At 44.3% G+C, this 17,982-nt stretch overlaps 2 protein-coding genes across 11 annotated transcripts in view; one reads left to right on the top strand and one right to left on the bottom strand.

Annotated features, from left to right (window-relative positions):
• The window catches only part of STXBP5L (syntaxin binding protein 5L), a 184,078-nt gene extending 170,891 nt beyond the window's left edge, over positions 1–13,187 (top strand). For all 8 annotated transcript variants that reach the window (XM_085070131.1, XM_085070090.1, XM_085070122.1 and 5 more), the window contains 6 exons: positions 2,456–2,695; positions 3,598–3,958; positions 4,914–5,079; positions 6,874–6,985; positions 7,355–7,575; positions 8,608–13,187. In XM_085070131.1, coding sequence (XP_084926257.1) covers positions 2,456–2,695; positions 3,598–3,958; positions 4,914–5,079; positions 6,874–6,985; positions 7,355–7,575; positions 8,608–8,649 — 1,142 coding nt within the window. In that variant the 3' untranslated portion in view covers positions 8,650–13,187. The remainder of the gene's footprint in view (positions 1–2,455; positions 2,696–3,597; positions 3,959–4,913; positions 5,080–6,873; positions 6,986–7,354; positions 7,576–8,607) is intronic.
• POLQ (DNA polymerase theta) overlaps positions 9,131–17,982 on the bottom strand; it is a 59,208-nt gene continuing 50,356 nt past the window's right edge. For 2 of the 3 annotated variants that reach the window (XM_085070049.1, XM_085070078.1), the window contains exon 30: positions 9,131–16,546. In XM_085070049.1, coding sequence (XP_084926175.1) covers positions 16,433–16,546 — 114 coding nt within the window. In that variant the 3' untranslated portion in view covers positions 9,131–16,432. The remainder of the gene's footprint in view (positions 16,547–17,982) is intronic. The other variant, XR_014854152.1, reaches the window with a different exon arrangement.

Raw genomic sequence — 17,982 nt, 5'->3', positions numbered from 1 at the left:
CAGCCTGGAAACCTATTGGGGAAAAAAGGAGAGGCAAGAAATCCAGGTGTGGAAGAGGAAGAAGGATGTGGTGGTCTGAGGGGCTGTGTGGGAGCTAATGGATCCTGACAGTTGGGTTTGTGCCTCTCAGAGAAAAGGGAATACTGGGCTTCCTCAAAGCAGGAGGCACTGTAGAGACAGGAGCACATTTATGAGACAGTGCCATGTAGCAGGATGTTTTCCAGAGGAGGAAAAGATGGGAACTTCTGAGGGGCTTTTCATAGGTGAATGTCCTCTGGATGTCCCCTCACCGAAGCAGAGTCCAAACCAACTCTGACCTATGTTACAAGGCAGTGGTCCTGGTTCAGACTCCTGCAGAAATGTTGTAGCTGACATTCTTGCTACAGCCATCATGCAGAGTGAGAAAAGGGAAATGTAACAGAAAACCTGGAATGTTGAGTTAAGGATTGCTACAGACTGGCAGGTGAACTTTGAGAAGATGGGATGTTATTTTAAGACATAGCAATCATACTAGCAAAGGATATGGCAAGTTTTTAAAACTTCCCAAGGAAAGTGCTTTTGTGTTTCTCCAGGATACCATGGAGTGCTTTCTAGATAAAGAATTTGGGATAGAATCTCTTTGAGAAAAGAGTCCCAGGGAATAAGACTTAACTAAGTTTTACCCTGAAATCCAGGAAGAGGAGCAATTTCTACCTTGCTTTAGAGCTAGCCAATAAAGTCACATAGCAATTGCAGGTTTTGCTGTTCAGATATGTTTAATGACATCAAATTTTGGCATATGTCTTGCTGATCTTTAGAATTTCAGTTTGAGTAGTGTATTTAATAGAAAATGGCACAGCATGTTCCCAGAAGTGTCCTGAAGATTATATCTGTTAGTGTCAGTTTTGCAGAGATGTATTAGTTAACTGTACTGCACAGGAGTGAAGAACATTTCTTGTTAATTTAGGGAGGGAGAAAGCTTGATGACACATGCAAATGGCACATCATATATTTTAAGTTCTGTGTATGTCGCCTACACTAACTGCATTTGTCCTTTCAACATCTTTCTTAGCTTGAGCACCACCATATTTGATTTTTTTGTGGCTGTGATATTAATACACCTGTTAAAGAGAAGATTAATTACATAATAGCATTTTTATTAAAGATTAGGTACCCTTTGGGAGAAAATTATATATATATATGTATATATATATGGAGCCCTGATGATCTCTGCCTTGAAATTACTGTCTTCCTTTCTTTACCTGGCAGCTGTCAGTGCTTAGGAAGGAGCTGGGCCAACTAATTCCCTGCAGGAGGAGTACTGAGTGCTTGGGGTTATGGGAGACACTAATTCTCAAGGTATTAGTAGCTGTGTCTGTAGATGTGCCAACAATCCCAATTTATGCAGCTGCGTGGAACAAGACCTTTATTTCAGAACCTTCAACTATTTCTCTACCTCCAGTTATTATTGTTGCAAAAGAGCAGTGGGGTTTCCAATGATGTGATGCCGTTTTTGACTACAAGTTGGTAAACAGCAGCACTGGCACGAGTTGTTTTGCAAGGGCTGTGCTAGCAGCCAGCCCTACTCCCATCTTCTCTCTGGCTCTGCAGTAACTTTTCAGCCTGCTGTGCTTTATAGCCTCCCATGCTCCTGCTAATGCCTGGAACTCCCTCACAGAGCTTTGTGATTCCTGCCTGGCACTAGGCAAAGCAAAGCAGAGAGCCTTAGCCTGTTGGTTGTTACCTCTCTCTGAAAAGCTCAGAGTCTCTGTCCCTGTGCACTTGCAGTGGGAGAGCACAGCTCAGTCTCCAGCAGGCTCTCCATGCTGCCTGCTGAAGCCTAGGCAGTGCCAGCTCACTCTGCAGTTGTTGCCAAGGGCACAGAGCAGGTTTCTCACTTCACTCCCTGAGAAGCCAGAGGGGATTTGTACCCTGAGACGTTTTGGATTCTGGGCTCAGTTCCTCAGTTGATGTCTTTTCCCCAGGGAGCAGTTATTAATACCTTCACAATAAATGGTAGCTGGGAATGCAGTGCTAGAATGTCCTAGTGATGGCAACAAGAGCAGAGCTGGGGACACATGCTCTGAAGCTGGTAATGGCATCTCCCTTCATGTCCTGCAGCAACGAAATACATGGATTAATTCTAAATGCATTGGTAACATATGGGTCTAAAATGATTTTGTGCTATTTAGAACAAGTCCTTTGAGCTAAGGCTGTTGTAAATTCTAATTAGTCTATGCTAATCTCCATAATAGGCAGCTATTTCTAATGTAGATCCAACTGATGAGGTCTGACAGCATTTTCCACACTTATTTATACACTGGCAGCAAGCTGGTATCACACTAGTGTCAGAATGTTTGCTCAGGTCAAGAAAACTTTAAGTTCTGTCCTCCACAGGGAGTTTGTATTTGCTGCAGGCTTGTGCCTGTTCCTGGAACACCAATTTATGTCTGTCTGCTTGTATTTATTTGTGCAGAAAACAGGGAAAACTCCTTCAGCCGTTCCCGAAGCTCCAGCGTGTCCAGTATCGACAGGGACTCAAAGGAGGCAATCACAGCTTTGTACTTCATGGAGTCCTTTGCCAGAAAGAACGACTCTGCTGTCTCCTCCTGTCTCTGGGTTGGAACAGGACTTGGAATGGTCATCATCCTCTCCCTTAATCTGCCTGCCAGTGACGACTTACGGCAGTCAGAGCCAGTCATGGTGTCACCGAGTGGTGAGAGTGCAGCTCTTTTCCTGCTTTTTATCTGTCTTGGTACAACGGGGCAATAACTGCATGATTTTGTATGTCCTTTCTGGCAGAAATGTCTCAAAAAACATCAAGGAATGGTCACTCACTAAAAGGTGGGCATACAGGTGAAGATGCCCATAAGGGACCTAGAGTTTCATGGCCTGAGATACTTTGGTTGTGTTAGTTGCAAAGATTGCTTTGTGTAACAGGCAAAGTTGTATGTTTCTTGTGAGGGCCGGGAAATTAGCAGAGTTCCTTCATATTGTCAAATTACAGTCCTGTTTACAATTCTGCCTGGGATTCTGCAAACAGTTTGGCTGTCTTACTATCAGAAAGCTGCAGAGAAGCAGAAGGGAGTTCAGGAAAGGAAACAAAAATGTTGGCAGGTTGCTGTACCAGGAGAGATCCTTGGCTGAGTGAGTGACAGATGGTGTAGCAGAGAGAACAGAGGGCTGAGAGGTCAGATCTGAAGAGAGGCACTATGTGCTTAAAAAATGGACAAAAAGTGGAGAATGCACAGGAACAGAGGTTTCCCACCCCCAGTTTGTTTAGAAAAACAGTGCTGGAAGGTCACCAGACTTGGAGCAATTTTACTGCTGGGGAATAAATGTTCTACTAGTATAATGTAGAGATAAGCAACAAGCCATATTAGTGGTCTTCAACAGCATGTATTATATACATTATGACAGCTATCAGCTGCCTGAGACTTTTTCAGTACTGGCAGACTGTTTGTTCATCTTCTCATGTGGTCAGAGCAGGCAGGCCTTGTCACCTTAGCTGGATTAATGTGTGTGCTGTGTGTACAAAAGCTGAGTGTCAGCTGTGCTGTGCTGACAGTCAGTCTGGTGGTGGTGCCAGTGCCAATGAGAGGAAATTCTGTTCTGCAGGCACTGTCCTGACACTGAAGGGAGCTGTGCTGACCTTCGCGTGCCTGGACTGCATGGGGACATTGACACATCGGCCCTATGAAGTATGGAGGGATCCACACAGTGCTGATGACGGTGACAAAACAAGGAAAAGGAAACTTGTCATGCATTCCCCTTCCTCCTCCCAGGATATGGGTGATCATCAATTTGCAGTCATTTGTTCAGAAAAACAAGCCAAAGTCTTCTCATTGCCTTCCCAAACATGTCTTTATGTCCACAACATCACCGAAACGTCCTTTTTATTGCGAGCAGATGTGGTCACCCTCTGTAACAGCGTCTGTCTGGCGTGCTTTTGTGCTAATGGGCACATCATGACACTGAGGTACTTATCTAACTAATCTTGTGGCAAAACTAAGCAAAGAGGTGGCACAGTGCTGTCACATTGCACTTGTGTTTGCTGCAGAATGCCTGATATTCTGCATTAACTCCCTGGTGGGTGCACTGAATTCCCTGCCTTGATGCAGCCATACTTGTTGCTTGGGCTGTCTCCAGTGCAAAGTTAAGGCAGGCACACAACAAAGCAAGCTCTTTCTTTCTTTTCATAGTAATCCCTACCTGTGACAGTTGATGGCTGGTGATTCTTAACTATGATAAAAGAAAGCCCTGATAATTTTACTCAGTTATGGTGGGTCAGGTATCGAGAAGTATAGAACTCAGCAGTAGAAACGGTACTGTTTATCCCGTGTGAAGTACCAAGTCCCACTCTTGCCATTTCTGAAGATTTTCTGTTCAGAGCCCTTGGTTTCCCTTCCTTGTCCCCTTCCCCAGGGAGCAGTAGCCCTGTAGTTGTACTCTCACCTTGCTGCACTGTTTCCCTGGCCAGGCCATTTAAATTTTGGAAAGTCCTGTCCAAAACAGAAAACCATGGGAAGCTGGAGGACAACAAAGGCGATGCTGGAGCCTTTGCCCACAGTGTGAAAGCAGAGCCCTGCAGTCCATTTCCTGCAGATGTCCATGTGGTAACTGGGGACAGGCCCTGCCCTGCAACCTGCCCAGCCACGTGGCACAAGCCAAAATGTGCCACATGCACATCCCAAATCTAGACAGTAGCAGGATCCTTAGGGTCATGGAGGCAAGGCAGCTGAAACTTCTCCATGCAAGCAAACGAAGTAGGGTGGGAAGACAGCATGTTTGTGGCAGAATTTTCAGCTTAGAGCTGCACTTCAACTGTTGAAGTTATGAAAAGCACAAATGGAAGTGTTGGTTTAAAATGCAGCACAGAGCAGGTGTACCATGTGTGTAGCTGCTGACTAACCTGGGAATCTGCTTCTCCTCAGCTTGCCCAGCCTTCGCCCGCTGCTGGACATCAACTATTTGCCTGTCACAGACATGAGGATAGCAAGGACCTTTTGTTTCACTAACGAAGGGCAGGCTTTGTACCTGAGCTCTCCCACAGAGATCCAGCGCCTGACGTACAGCCAGGAGATGTGTGACAACCTGCAGGTAGGGCTCACACCTCGCCTGGTGTCTGTGTGTGGGAGGGAGGGTGGCCTCACTCATCAGGGGTGAATTGCCACTGATCAGGACAGTGCTGCAGGGGCAGGACAGATCTGTTCCTCTCCACTTGCCCTGACTGAATGATGCCAAAGACACAGAGAGAGGTCAGCAGCTCTGTTGTTTTTTGGGCATTTTCATGCACTGTCACCTGCACCTGTGCAAAAAGTCATTACAGTGTTACATATGGGCTGGTTAGTTTGGTTTGGTTATTTCACAATGAAAATGAAAATGAAAATGTCATTTGCTGAAGAGAAGGAATTGTGAGAGGTTACATGGAGAAGCATGAGTAATAAAAGGATAAAAAAAAAAGAGGGGGAATAAGTTCTGGGTTATATAATTAGCAGTGAACTAGAATGGATATATAAAAGAAATGGTCCTGCCAGCTCTCATTATGCCCTAGGGAATAACATGTGCTGAGCTGCTCATCTCACATCACAGCACTGTCTGTCTCAAGTCTGAAAAGGCACTGTGAGGAGCAAGCATTGCACACCACCTTTTGTGCACCGGAGAAGGGATTATTTTGCAAGGAGCCAATTTTAAAATAATCAAAAGGTTTGACCAATGTATTGTAGACTATGGACCTACAAGCTAGATTGATTTTTTTTTTTTTTTTTACCAGCCTTAACAGCATCTTGCAACCACCAAGCAAAGGGAAACACAGCCCTTGTGTCTTGGTGCTGCTGGACTCTCGCTGCTTTTATCTTGGTTTTTATGCAAAAGAAGTTTGCATGGTCATTATGTGTGTACAGAAAGCAGATGACCCAGGATCACCTGTTACCTAGGGAAACAGAGCTGGGCTGCATGAGAGCTCCACTTAGGCTCCAAGGGCTGCAGTAATTTTTCTCCCCCGAGCAGGTGACAGTGCAGAGCAGCAGGAGCTGTGAGTCACAGCGCTGTCCTCGCACTCAGCCCCCGGGAGCGAGTGCTCTGCGCAGCACAGCAGCTGTAGCTGCCTGCTGAGGCTTGGCTGAGCAAACACAGAGCTGAGAAACAGGGCAGAAATGGTTCCCAGTGCACACAGCCCCACTGGTGTCAAGCACTGATGGGACTGCACGCTTTCCTCATCAGTTTCATTCCAGAGAGCTGGCTTTTCCTGGTACTGCTGCAAAGAAATCTGAGCTCGAGATTTGGTTGGGGCTGCTGCTCCAAGATGTGGCACCAGAGCAGTGCCTTCAGCAGATGTGCTCATTTAGCATTGCTGATGGCACACTAATGGGGTGGGGGAAGGTTGTATGGATTTTGGATTAAAATAGATTTTGTTTAAAAAGAAAAAAATCAACTAAAAATAAAGCACCAAACTGTGAATTTCTGGCAAGCACTGAGCTCAGGTGTGCTATAAGAAAGCAGAGTGCCTGCCCAGCCTGGCTGGGTAATCACTAAAGCAAAATATATAATATACAACAAATTGTTTTTTCAATTACAGTGTCACCTCTGCTGTTTCTAAGCAAAATGTGACCTTATCACTGGTATTTTCATTCTGCATTAATTGCATTTTTTTTTCTCTCATTATAAACATGGGACTGAGCAGTGACAAAGTCCCTTTGAAAGCATGAATGAGTCTAGTTAGCCCAAACCTCTCAGAATACGCAGATATTAACTCCACCATATGGTTCCCACAACAGACTCTTTTTAAGTTGATTAGATCCAGTGCATGTAGCTTGTTAATGCAAATGAAGAAAGCACCTGGAACTGCTTTCACCTCACTAACCTTTTACATGGACTTTTTTCTGGCTCTACTAGGACATGCTTGGGGATTTGTTTACTCCTGTGGAAACACCAGAAGCCCAAAACAGAGGCTTTCTCAAAGGACTTTTTGGAGGAAGTGGCCAAGCTTTTGACAGAGAGGAGCTTTGTGAGTAATTTATTGTTCGGAGTATTTTTTGGCAGAAATTAATTCTTGAGATCCCTTGCCCTTGTCTTCTAGGAATGGACTACACAGGATTTAGATGATTGATAAAAAGAGAAAGTTGACCTAGTGGAGGAAGGGGAGGGTCCTTGTCTGCAAATCCATAATTCCTTCCCTGTGGCAGCTTCTGTTGATCAGCTGGGTGGTGACATGCGACTGCAGGGCAGATGTGACGGTGACAAAGTGTTCTGCATGTGCCACGTGCCCATCGAGTGACATCACTGCGGCAAGGCTGCAGCCCGAGCCTGAGGAGCGCTGACAGAGCCAGGCCAGCAGCTCATGTCCGTCTGTCTGTCTGTCCATTTCTCCTTGCAGTCGGCGAGGCCACGGCAGGCAAAGCCTCTCGCAGCCTGGCGCAGCACATCCCAGGCTCCGGCGGGATCGAAGGCGTGCGAGGAGCCGCGGGAGGAGTCATCGGGGACCTGACCCGGGCGCGCATCGCCCTGGATGAGAGGGGCCAGAAGCTGGGCGAGCTGGATGAGAGGACAGCCAGCATGATGGCCAGCGCTGAGGCGTTCTCCAAACATGCACACGAGGTAGGAGCTCCACACCATGGAACTGGGAACTGCCAGCCCTGCAACACAGCCTTTGATTCCCTTTGAGAAAGTCAGGTGTCCTTCTCTCCCTTCAGTGAGTGGTGGCATTGGAGGTGTGCTCATGTCAACTGGCACACCTGGCACACATTCTTCCTGCTCCCAAACTATCAGAATGTCAAAAATAAACTGCTGTTGCACAGCCCTTCCTTTCACATTTCCAGAAATGAGCATCCATTGTTGGCCTCTGAATTTAGAACGTGGCACTTCGCATCTTGCCTTTCTCACTAACTCATTATGATTTGTTTTTTTAAGCCACTTAATGCAGCACATCTATGCAGTAGGGCAGAAAACAGGTAGGTGGATGTGTGTTTAGGAACCTTTACAGATCTTACTGGGAAGAGGAGAACATTACTAGTACAGCCCTGCGGTACAGTTATACAGAATAGGCCAGGAATAGGAATAGCTTCTGTGCTTGGAGCTGGAAATGGAAAGCTTTTCCAGCCCACGCTGTTAAGACTGGGAAAACTAAAGTGATTTTTTTTTGAAGATAAAACAACATCAAAGCATACTTCCCAAAATGCACGTTTTTCATTTAATGTGCATCACATCTCCGGACAAGACCTTTACATTTTTATTGGCTTTTGTAAGTGTGAGGCAGAAAGAACGTGCCCTGAAATGCAAGAAGTTTATATATTCAGGGCATATCTACTATGCTCCATAGATAAGTGTCTTTTTATTCCTATAGAAAGCAAGTTCCTTTAATTTTTGAGGAAGAAAAGTAGTTAAAGCTCCTCAGGAAAAATCTCCTAAAAAACAGCAATAGCAGGTAACACTTTTTTAGTGTAATAACTGTGAAATTAAATATGAGATCTCAGTGGACTCAAGACCTGATGGCACTTTTAGTGAAGTATTGCATTGTTGTTTATTTATTAATTCTGAAGTTTGAAGCTAATGGGCCTAGGTCAGGTGTGGTCTCTCCTATGCAGGGCATTGTTTAATTGACATTTGTTTGGGTTTTCCCCATCTCTGCAGGTGATGCTCAAATACAAGGACAAAAAGTGGTACCAGTTTTAGACTTTCAAAGAAGCTGCTTGTGGCTTTATCAAGAACACTGTTCAGGGAAGCAACCTTTATTCCCAAATCTACCAGTCACTGGCCAGAGACAGTTTTTTCTCCTAGAAGATGTTTTCCTGTTACTATTATTGGATTCATCACAGTGGACATCAAGGAGAAATTTTACAGACAGTGAGATGGAAGCTGGAATCATGAGGGTCTTTCCAACAGCTGGCTCATGGAGTGGCCAACTTTTTCCCAAAAGGAACTCAACCATCACTGTGGCATGTAGTTTTTCAGAAACTGTAGGTATGAACTGTGGGGAGTGCGTCTGGTTAAAAATATTCTGTACAAATTCGAATGTTAATGCACTTATAAAACTTTGCATGAGTAATTGCCATCTTAAAAAAAAAAAAAAGAGAAAAAGGAAGCATGTTGTGACCGAAGAAAAATGGGATTTATTTCTATCCTGAGCAAAAAAACAAAAAAAAGAAAAAACACCTTAAATGGCAAAAATCTTTATTTTTTAAAGGTGACATTATAAAAAGCCAGTACATTTCAAGCATGTTTGCTATTGTTCTCCACATAAAAATGAGTTGAGCTGCATTTTCTTATCTGCTGTTTATTTCCCCTGAAAAACCTTGCTCAAAATCAGTGCTCCTTAACCCCTACCAGGAGAAAAAATAAATTCCAAATCCTATGCCCAAAATTTACAGATTTTGCAGTTAGCTGGACAGGCACTATCTGAAATGTCATTAAGACATGAGCATAGATGGTTTATTTGCAATTCAGAGCACACGACACATCATCCTAATCAATACTTTTAAAAATGTGCTCTAGATTGATGTCAGTTGTCCTTGAAGGAGGCCATGGCACTTCTCATCCCCATGGAGTCTGTATCACTTGGTTGCCTTATTTCCCAGTAGGAGGAATAGAAAACCAGCTTTGGAAATCATTTCTTCAAGTTAGGAAAGGCAAGTTGGGAAACCAGAGTCCTGTCAAACACTGCTCACAGAGGCTGCTTAGCAGCTTAAGTGCTCAGCTGAAATTACATGAGGGGAACTGCACAGAAACCCCCAAAACCTGAGAGAGATTGGAGCAGCAACACTACACAATGGGCCAGCCAGGGAGGAGCATGGAAAACCATTGGCAACACACATAGATAACACATATATAAAGTGACACCATGGGTGAGTGGCAATTTATTCTCTGTTCACACTGCTAAAAGTAATTTGCTTCTGCCTCAAAGTGGCTTGTTTGGTTTTTGTAGTGAATGCTGCAGAACCCTCTGCAACCTGCAGCCATGGAAGAGAACAGTAAGTTGGATCTATTGCTTGTCCACATGAATAGGTTCCTAGTCCATAAGAATGCTCCACCTTAGCCTACAAGAGCCTCACTGCCACACAAGTCAACTCTTAGGTTAGAAATTTTTCCAAGATTGGCTTGGAAACAAGGCACTGAAGACTTGTTTTCACGTGCCTGGGTATAGTTCCAAATTACAAGAAAGAAAGTGAGGAAATCTGGAAAAACAGCATTTAAATTTTTTCTGTAAAAGAAGAATACCATCCTCTGTCCCTTCAAGGAATCCTGGTGGACAGTGATGTAAAGAAGCACCATCCCATTCCTAACTTCACTTCACTGACCTTAACTTCACCAGTGTTTGTATTGTCACAGTGTTCAGATGATTCCTCTCAAAGATGACTTTTCCATCTCCTTCCTTTACCTACAATAAAATGCAGCCCAGGAGGTTGTATCATCCAGAAGTCTGGCCTCATGACTGGCCCACTGCACAAGATAAAGGGTTGGAAGAGATTTGAGGTGTTACGTTTTAAATTCCCATTGTAGCACCACAGAATTTCATGATTTACAGGATTTTTATATTTCACTGTAGGCAATATCAAAATGATGGCCCTGGGAATGAGGCTCCATAAGTTCCTCTAGCACAGGAGAAGCTGCTCTATGTTGTGAGAACTGTAGAAACTTGTTGGGAAAAAGGTCAAAGCTTGAGCAGTGCCTGGGTTTCTGGTGAGAGCTAAGGAATTGGAGTTGTCCATGACCCAAGAGGATTTCTCTGGGTGTGTGTGTGTGTAAGGATATGCCAAACTTGCCACTCTGATGCCAATAGGAACTGGGTTGGGGAATTCCCTCCCGTGGTTGGGTCACAAAAGCACTGTGCCTGTGAGGAAGCACTGCTCTAACCAGGCATCAGGAATGAGAAATAAAGGAGAACATTATAGCAAATTGATCTTCAGTTTAAACCTGTATTCACTGGGCCTGTGCTCTGGCCTATAATCCAAACCCACTGGGTTCTGGGCAACAAAATCATTTGGGGCAGCATTCAAACTATCCAGCAGCCAGCTTATTTTCTATTCTGCCCTGGTGTGTGGCAGTCAGAAGCATCCCCCCCAGGCTGATGGGGAATTATGGGAACACTGAAGAAAATTTAAGAGCAACTTCTAACTGCCAATCACTGCAGCTCACCCAGAGAGAAAAGTGCCCTCAACAAGTCTTTTGCACAAGGTCTGACTGACTTTGGCTGCCAACAGTCTCTAGTTTAACACCAGGGTAAAAAAAAAACCTGCCAGTAGATTTCCATTTGCATTTTTATGCAACAGAGAAATGAGAATTTAGCAGCCCTCAAATTTACAATTTTTAATACTAAACTTTTAAGTAACTTTTCTCTAGTATTCCCCATCAGGTCACAGCTTTCCACTCTTACATATTTTACATATTTCCAGACAGTTACCAATTACTATTTCTGTTAAGTTCACCACTTGTGACTATAATTACCAATTTTCTTGTAGTCTGTAGAGATCTAAAAAAATGTATATGTTTGTATATAGAACATTCTATATATATAATATATATATGTAATGTATATGTTGTATAAGTTTGTTAGTGCACACTGTTAAATGCTTTCTATCAAGATTTACCATGTATGTGGAAAAAACCCATCACTTAAAAAGTTCAATGAGGGAGGAAAAACTCTTGCCTGGATGATTTATTGTGAAATGAGGGGGAGTGTAGGATTTTTGCAAGGCTTGCCCTGAACACTACTCAAGGCTGTCAGTGACAGGCATGAAGCTGCAGCATTCCCAGCAAGGAGCACAGCATCTGACTCTGAGAAAGACTGTAGGACTGTGACTGGCTGGAGGAAAATCAAGGACATTGGCTGTCACTGGATGTTGAAATCTTTCTGTGCTTTCACCTTTCCCACTCAGACAGCACCACCTCAAGCAAAATCCTAAGCTTAGATGTATCTTCAGCCTCGCAATCCTCAGCTACACCAGGCCAGATTGGCTGGAAGTATTGGTTCCATTTAAAATGCTGTTTGTTTGTTTAGATGCCTTGTTCCCTCACATTCTTCTCTCCAGGAGCTCTGTCACGACCACATCCAAAACAGAACTGCCAACAGCACACTCACCTTTGGGTTTGACCAGATGTTTGTAATCTTATGTCTAGTGCTGTAGATAGACAGAGAAAATGCATTAAATTAGATTATTTCTAAGTCTGCAAAGTTGGCAAGTCTTCAATGAAGTACAAGCTATTTTATTTATTAATTAAAAAAATTAAATCCATTCCTAGAGCTTTAACTTCAGTTGCAAATCTTGAATTAAAAGACATGACAATGGAAATTTTGAGAATCAGGTTTTGTTTTCTCTAATTACCTGGGGTTGTTGTTTTTAAAGTTTTTTACAGTTCTACAGTTCAACGACCTACATCAATCAGTCCTTCCCCACAGTACCAGGACATGGATTGTTACACAAATGTGTAACAGAAATACTCTGTTTACTACATGTATTGTATAAAATTACCACGTAACGCCCCCATAAAACAGTTTATACTCCTTTTCCAGAATCCCTTTCACACCACAGCATGTGCATTGTAATGCAGGTGGGCATAGAAACCTTTTTTTTTTTCCTCAGTAGAAACCACTGGTGCTTGAGAGCTGCATCCAACCTCAGGCCTCCTGCATTCATAAACTGTGTTGTAGCACAGGCAAAGCCCCAGTTTTTGGTTAATGCTGCCACTCAAACACCCTGGGCCCTGCCCCATCCCTCCTGCCCCATAGCCCAAAGGTGAATTCAAGCACAGCATATTTCAGTCTTGACTGTTTCTTTGCCTTGGAAGGGTCTGGTAAGAGCACACTCTCTCTCATGGAGGAACTGCGTGTGGCCATTTGTAGTCAACTCTTCCTCTTAGGTGTATAAGCAATAGTCACGTAAATGAGTGTTTCCATCCATGTGTTTTGTTTTGTGCTTAAATCAACAAATCAAACATTGTACTTTTTTAAATAGCAACAAATATTCAGATTCAGTGTCAAGGAAATGTGGACTGAGTATGTGTGTGGTTTGTTGAGTCATTACCTGTCTCTCAGAACGAAGGCTGATCTGGGGTGAACCACACACTCCTGTGCTAACCATGTCCTGTTTCCACAGGTATCCTAAATCAGCATCACAAAACTAAGGCATCTTAAAATAAGGCTGTTCCAAGCCCCCAGTAACAACCAAAAACATACAAAACAGAGGGAAAGAAAATAAAGGAAAGAATTGATACTAGTTGGTGTAATCTCTTTTTTTCCAACCTCTACTCCTCAATTCTTTATAGTATTCCAAAGGTGCATGGTTTGTGTAAAGCCTTTGGTTGGAGTTTACACTACTCATTCAGGAATAGAAAAATTGCAGTCCTGGTTGTTGCTGGGGTGGGGGTGGCCACCTCCCTTCTTCCCACTGCTCCTGCCAGGACAGAACCCTTACCCCAGCTGGTGTTCTCATGCTCCATTGCAGGGAGCTCACATGGAGTTCCTAAGAGAATTTTACCAGCTTTGTATCTTGGCTTCGTCACTCCCATGTCAGGGTAAACACAGTCACCCACAGGCTGAGCTCCCAGAAGGGCAGGAGTGAGCTCCTGTAAGAGCACTTCCCAAGTGAGCCAGTGTAAGGGACTTCCCATCAGCAGCAGCAATTCTGTGTGCACCAAGGGACAAGGCTGCCAACAGTTCTAACAAACAGAACTCTTACCCCTTCTGCAGTGCTCATCTGTCCTTGTCCTGAGCTGTGCCAGCTGACAGGAGGCTGGAGTAGGCTGTGAAGACAGAGAAACCAAGATGAGGAACAGAGAGCAAACAGCACCAGATGCATCCCATCCTGACTACACAAAGACTAACCTGCACTCTGGTTATCTGGTCCTGGATTAATAAAAAGCCCAGTTTCCAACTAAACACAGGCTTCAGCCCATCAGAGGTGGGGAAAAAGGAGCCCACAGGCAAAATAGGTAAGTAATGTGAGCAGCCAGGGTCCTTCTACAGCCTTCAGAAAACAACATAAACCATTTTCTGCAGTTCTGGACAGTGCTTCTGCTTACCTGACCTAGACCCTTTTCTGCTTCACTGCTCAGTCTGGCTCAGAGTTAAAGTCTAATCAGAGGAATGTAAATCGCAGCAATCAGCCAACAGCTCAGAGCCAGTCCTGGTAACACGACTCAAACACCACAGTGGCTACCTCTTATCTTCTCATTTGCTCCAAATTACTGCTTAATTAAAATGAACCCATCGAGTTTGTTAGTCAAAATAAGTTTGGGATGTTAATCCCCTTACCAATTAGCATCACCCCCTTCTAGAGAGCTTGCTGAGAAATCCTTGTGAGATCCATCCTTTGGAAATTCTCAAGGCAGTGTGTGGGAGGAAAATATTGTAATGTGCCAAAGAACAAGCAGCCCAAATGACAGCAGCCCCAGCGAGGCCTGAAATATGGCACAGGTGTGTCACCACAGGACACCCAGGGACAGGAAATCATTAGGCCATGTGAATTGATAATGAGTCCAAGGCAGCATCTTCACAGGCAGAGCACACAAATGGTCAGGCACCAGGGTGCCGAGGCTCAGATCTGTTAATAACAAAAGCTCAAATAAACTAAGAAAATCAACAATGCCATGGATAAAGAGCTCAGCCATCAGGTGACAGACGTCGTAGAAAGCCGTGGCATAGAGCAGGCAGGAAGAAAACAAACCAATCTCAGTGTAAAGTGGAATACAGAACGGGAGAGAAGGCCAAGACGGTGCTGAGAAGGGAGTCAAGGCAGCCTCACCTGGGGCTCTGGCTCAGAACCACGTGTCCATTTCGCTGCACAACAGGCAGGTGGTGGATCAGAGTCCAGGATGCAGCCTTTTGTAAGGAGGCTCCATTAACATCTTTGAAAACTGCCTGTGTTGTGCAGCCCCCGGTGCTGGCTACTTCTGATGTCAGGATAATGGCCCTGCCAAAAGCACTGCATTTGAAGTTAACAAGCTCGAGCCTCCTCGCAGGCTGCTGAAAGCCAAGTGTGCATCCTCTCAGATCAGCCTGCAAAAGCAGCTTCAAAAGTACACTGCTTAAAAAGGACCCAGCAGAAGTTCAGAAATGAAGGAATAATTAGGGGCTTGAAAACTCCTCACAGGAGGCAAGAATGGAAAGATGGAGATTGATTACATTAGGGAGGAACTGCAGAAGAAAGACATGATACAATAATTAGAGGCATGAGGAAGGTGACGGGAGGCACTTGTCCTCCCTTTCTTGTGACATACAAAGGCTAGACGATGAAAATGACAGAATTCAAGGTCAGGCTTTGTATGAAGTTAACAAAAGCAGCTGAACTTGTGTAACCATCACAACTGTCTGGAAGGGAGACGAAAACGTGATGTGAGATTTAGCCAGACCAGAAGGTACTAGTGGGGAGAGTAATGCCAAATAGGGGCAGATTAATTCCCTGCAAGCTCCTTCCCTGCCCCTTCCTTTGAAGGATCTGATCCTGGCCCAGCTTGACAAGCCCAAATTCCCAGGAAAACTTCCTGGCTGATCATAGGGTCAGAGCCAAAGATGCTGAGGCAGAGTGGAGGAAATCTGAGCAGGTTTTAGTGGGGCTGCCAAAAGGCAGGTGTGGGGCTTCCTCAGGAGAGCAGTCTCTGAATGAAGAGCCACAGGTCACCCAGCACAGTGTAACAACTCCTCTCAAACACACCAGACCTCAACACCAGCAAGGCTGCCATGTCAGCTGGCCAGACTGAGATAGCTTTCTTCTTCACTGCCACTATGTTTTTAACCAATTCACTGAGCTTCATTCTTTACAATGTTGCTGCTGGTGATTTTGGAGTCTCATAGTTAATACAAACAGTATCCCTCTTGAGGCCAGTTTGCAAGGTAGCAGTAGGATGAATTACAGCAGTCAGTCACCAAAATGCTTTCTTAAAAGTCAGAGGCCAACCAAGCACAGGTTCTACTCACTGTGAATGCTGCACAGCTGCTCAGTGAGAAATCCAGCCAGCTGTAAAGCCTCTTCAGCACCTGAGTGTCATCAGCAGAATCCAGTACAAGATAATCCTGGCAGAGGCCTGCAAAATTCTACATCAAGTGCAATCACAATGACTTTTTTTATCCTAGACAATTACACACAACAACTGCCAAATTGTCTTTGTGCCTTGTTTTAATAAAGTGATCCAGCTTATTTCATATGTAATAAATTCATTAGGCTTTGGGGGTTTGTACAAGACCAATCACACTTTAACAGAATTCATTTAAATATCCTTCTTTTAACAATTCATATTTTCACAGTTCTGTAAACACGCTTCAGTGCTCTGACTGAGCTCTGGGGGGTTTGGCTTGGTGAAGTCACACCAGCTTCCACCACATGTTTCAGAAGGCAGCTTGTTACCCTGCCAGCAGAAATGCAGCACAGGAGGATCACACCGCCAGCAGGTGATCACAGCCCTTGCCCTGCCCAGTCCATGGTGCCTTCTGCCTCCCCAGGCAGGGAAAAGCCACACAGCATTGTCACAGCTCCAGGTCCTGCAGGTCTCCCCAGCTGGGGCCAATTTTCACTTTAACGTTCAGTTTCACTGAGAGTTTGATGGCATTTTCCATCTCGTGCTTCACGATCTGAGCGACCTAGGAGGAAACATCAGGCATCAGACACACACAGCTTCCATGTTCTGGGTTTCTGTCAATAGCTGGGGCACAGAGACACCTGGAATCCTGTCCTGCATTTATTTGCACTGACTTGCCAACAATGGGAATGCAAGCAAATCCTGATTAGTGTTTATGAATGGAGAAACTGTATAAAGCCAGTGAGATTTTATGCAGCACAGAGCTGTGACTGGTTCTGCAGTGTTTAAGGCTGCTTAGAAATGAGACCAAGATTAACTTTGTATTAAACACTTGAGAGTCCTGCAGAGTCTCATTTTTCACTCAGCTGCATAGCTCTTAAATGTTTCATGAAGTCTGTTCTGAAAACTTCAATGTACTGAAAGCAAGACACAAAACAAATCTGCCAGAAGCAAAGAATGGTGCCTCCTCCATCTTGTGCCAGCATGAGAACCACTCTGTGGAACACAAACTCTAAACCTCTGGGAAAGCAGGTCACATTCCATGTGGGTGCTACAAATACTGCCCAGGTTCCCCCTCACCATTTAGTTAAGGCAACTCCTGCCTTCTAGTAAACAGAGGAGGTAACTGTTCCCTGCCCTCCAAAAGTATTCTAAAGAAAACATTCATTTCATACACAGTTAGGTGACCAGAAATATTTCTCTGTGTAACTATTTGGATTATAAGAGACTGCAATTCTTTTCCTGATTGTAAAAACCTGCCCTGGATAAAGGTACTCCCTTTCCTACCCCAAGACCCATGCAGAATCCAGCCTGTCCTGGACTGCTTATTTGAATGAATCTTTCAATCCACACCCATCCCATGAACCCTTCCACAGCAGAGTGAAAAGAGCCTTTGAAATTACGGTGATTCCTCAGCTCAGCTAGAAGCCACTCTGTCAGCAGGGGAACAATTCAAGCTTTCTGACCCTTCCATTCCTTTTCATAATTTCCTCACAGGTACCCACCCTAGAAATTCCTCCATAGTTTTTGCTGGGGAATGGAGGGGGAGATTTCAGGAGATCAGAGTACAAGAGTTTACAACAGCATTAAGAACTAGGGGAAGATTTGTCTTCCAAACCCCTATGCCCTTACATACTGCAATTTCAAAATTATCTTGATAACCTAGAAAAATGCTTTGAAATAGGATGTAATTCAGCACAGACAAGTACAGAAAAGAAGCAGGGTAGAGAATTAGGACAGAAATAATCTACTGTTCAAAAATGAAAAATAACTGCCTGGGCAGGAATAAAATGGGGTTATGAGAGATTAAATACTGAACAGGGTTTAGGCAAGGCACACTGCTGTGAGAAAACAAGGCAATGAAATTCTGGAACATAGAAAATGTTGCTTGCATGACACACAGATCAATTTTCCACTCTATTCAAACCACTCCAGCTTTGATCAAGTTTGGGGCACAGAATATCAAAAGAAACATGAACCATAGAGAAGGAGATTCTC

The sequence above is a fragment of the Lichenostomus cassidix genome, chromosome 1 (genome assembly GCF_008360975.1).
Source record: "Lichenostomus cassidix isolate B80296 chromosome 1, HeHo_3.0, whole genome shotgun sequence".
In the NCBI taxonomy this organism is placed as follows: Eukaryota; Metazoa; Chordata; class Aves; order Passeriformes; family Meliphagidae; genus Lichenostomus; species Lichenostomus cassidix.
This window is presented reverse-complemented; position numbering and strand designations above follow the sequence as displayed.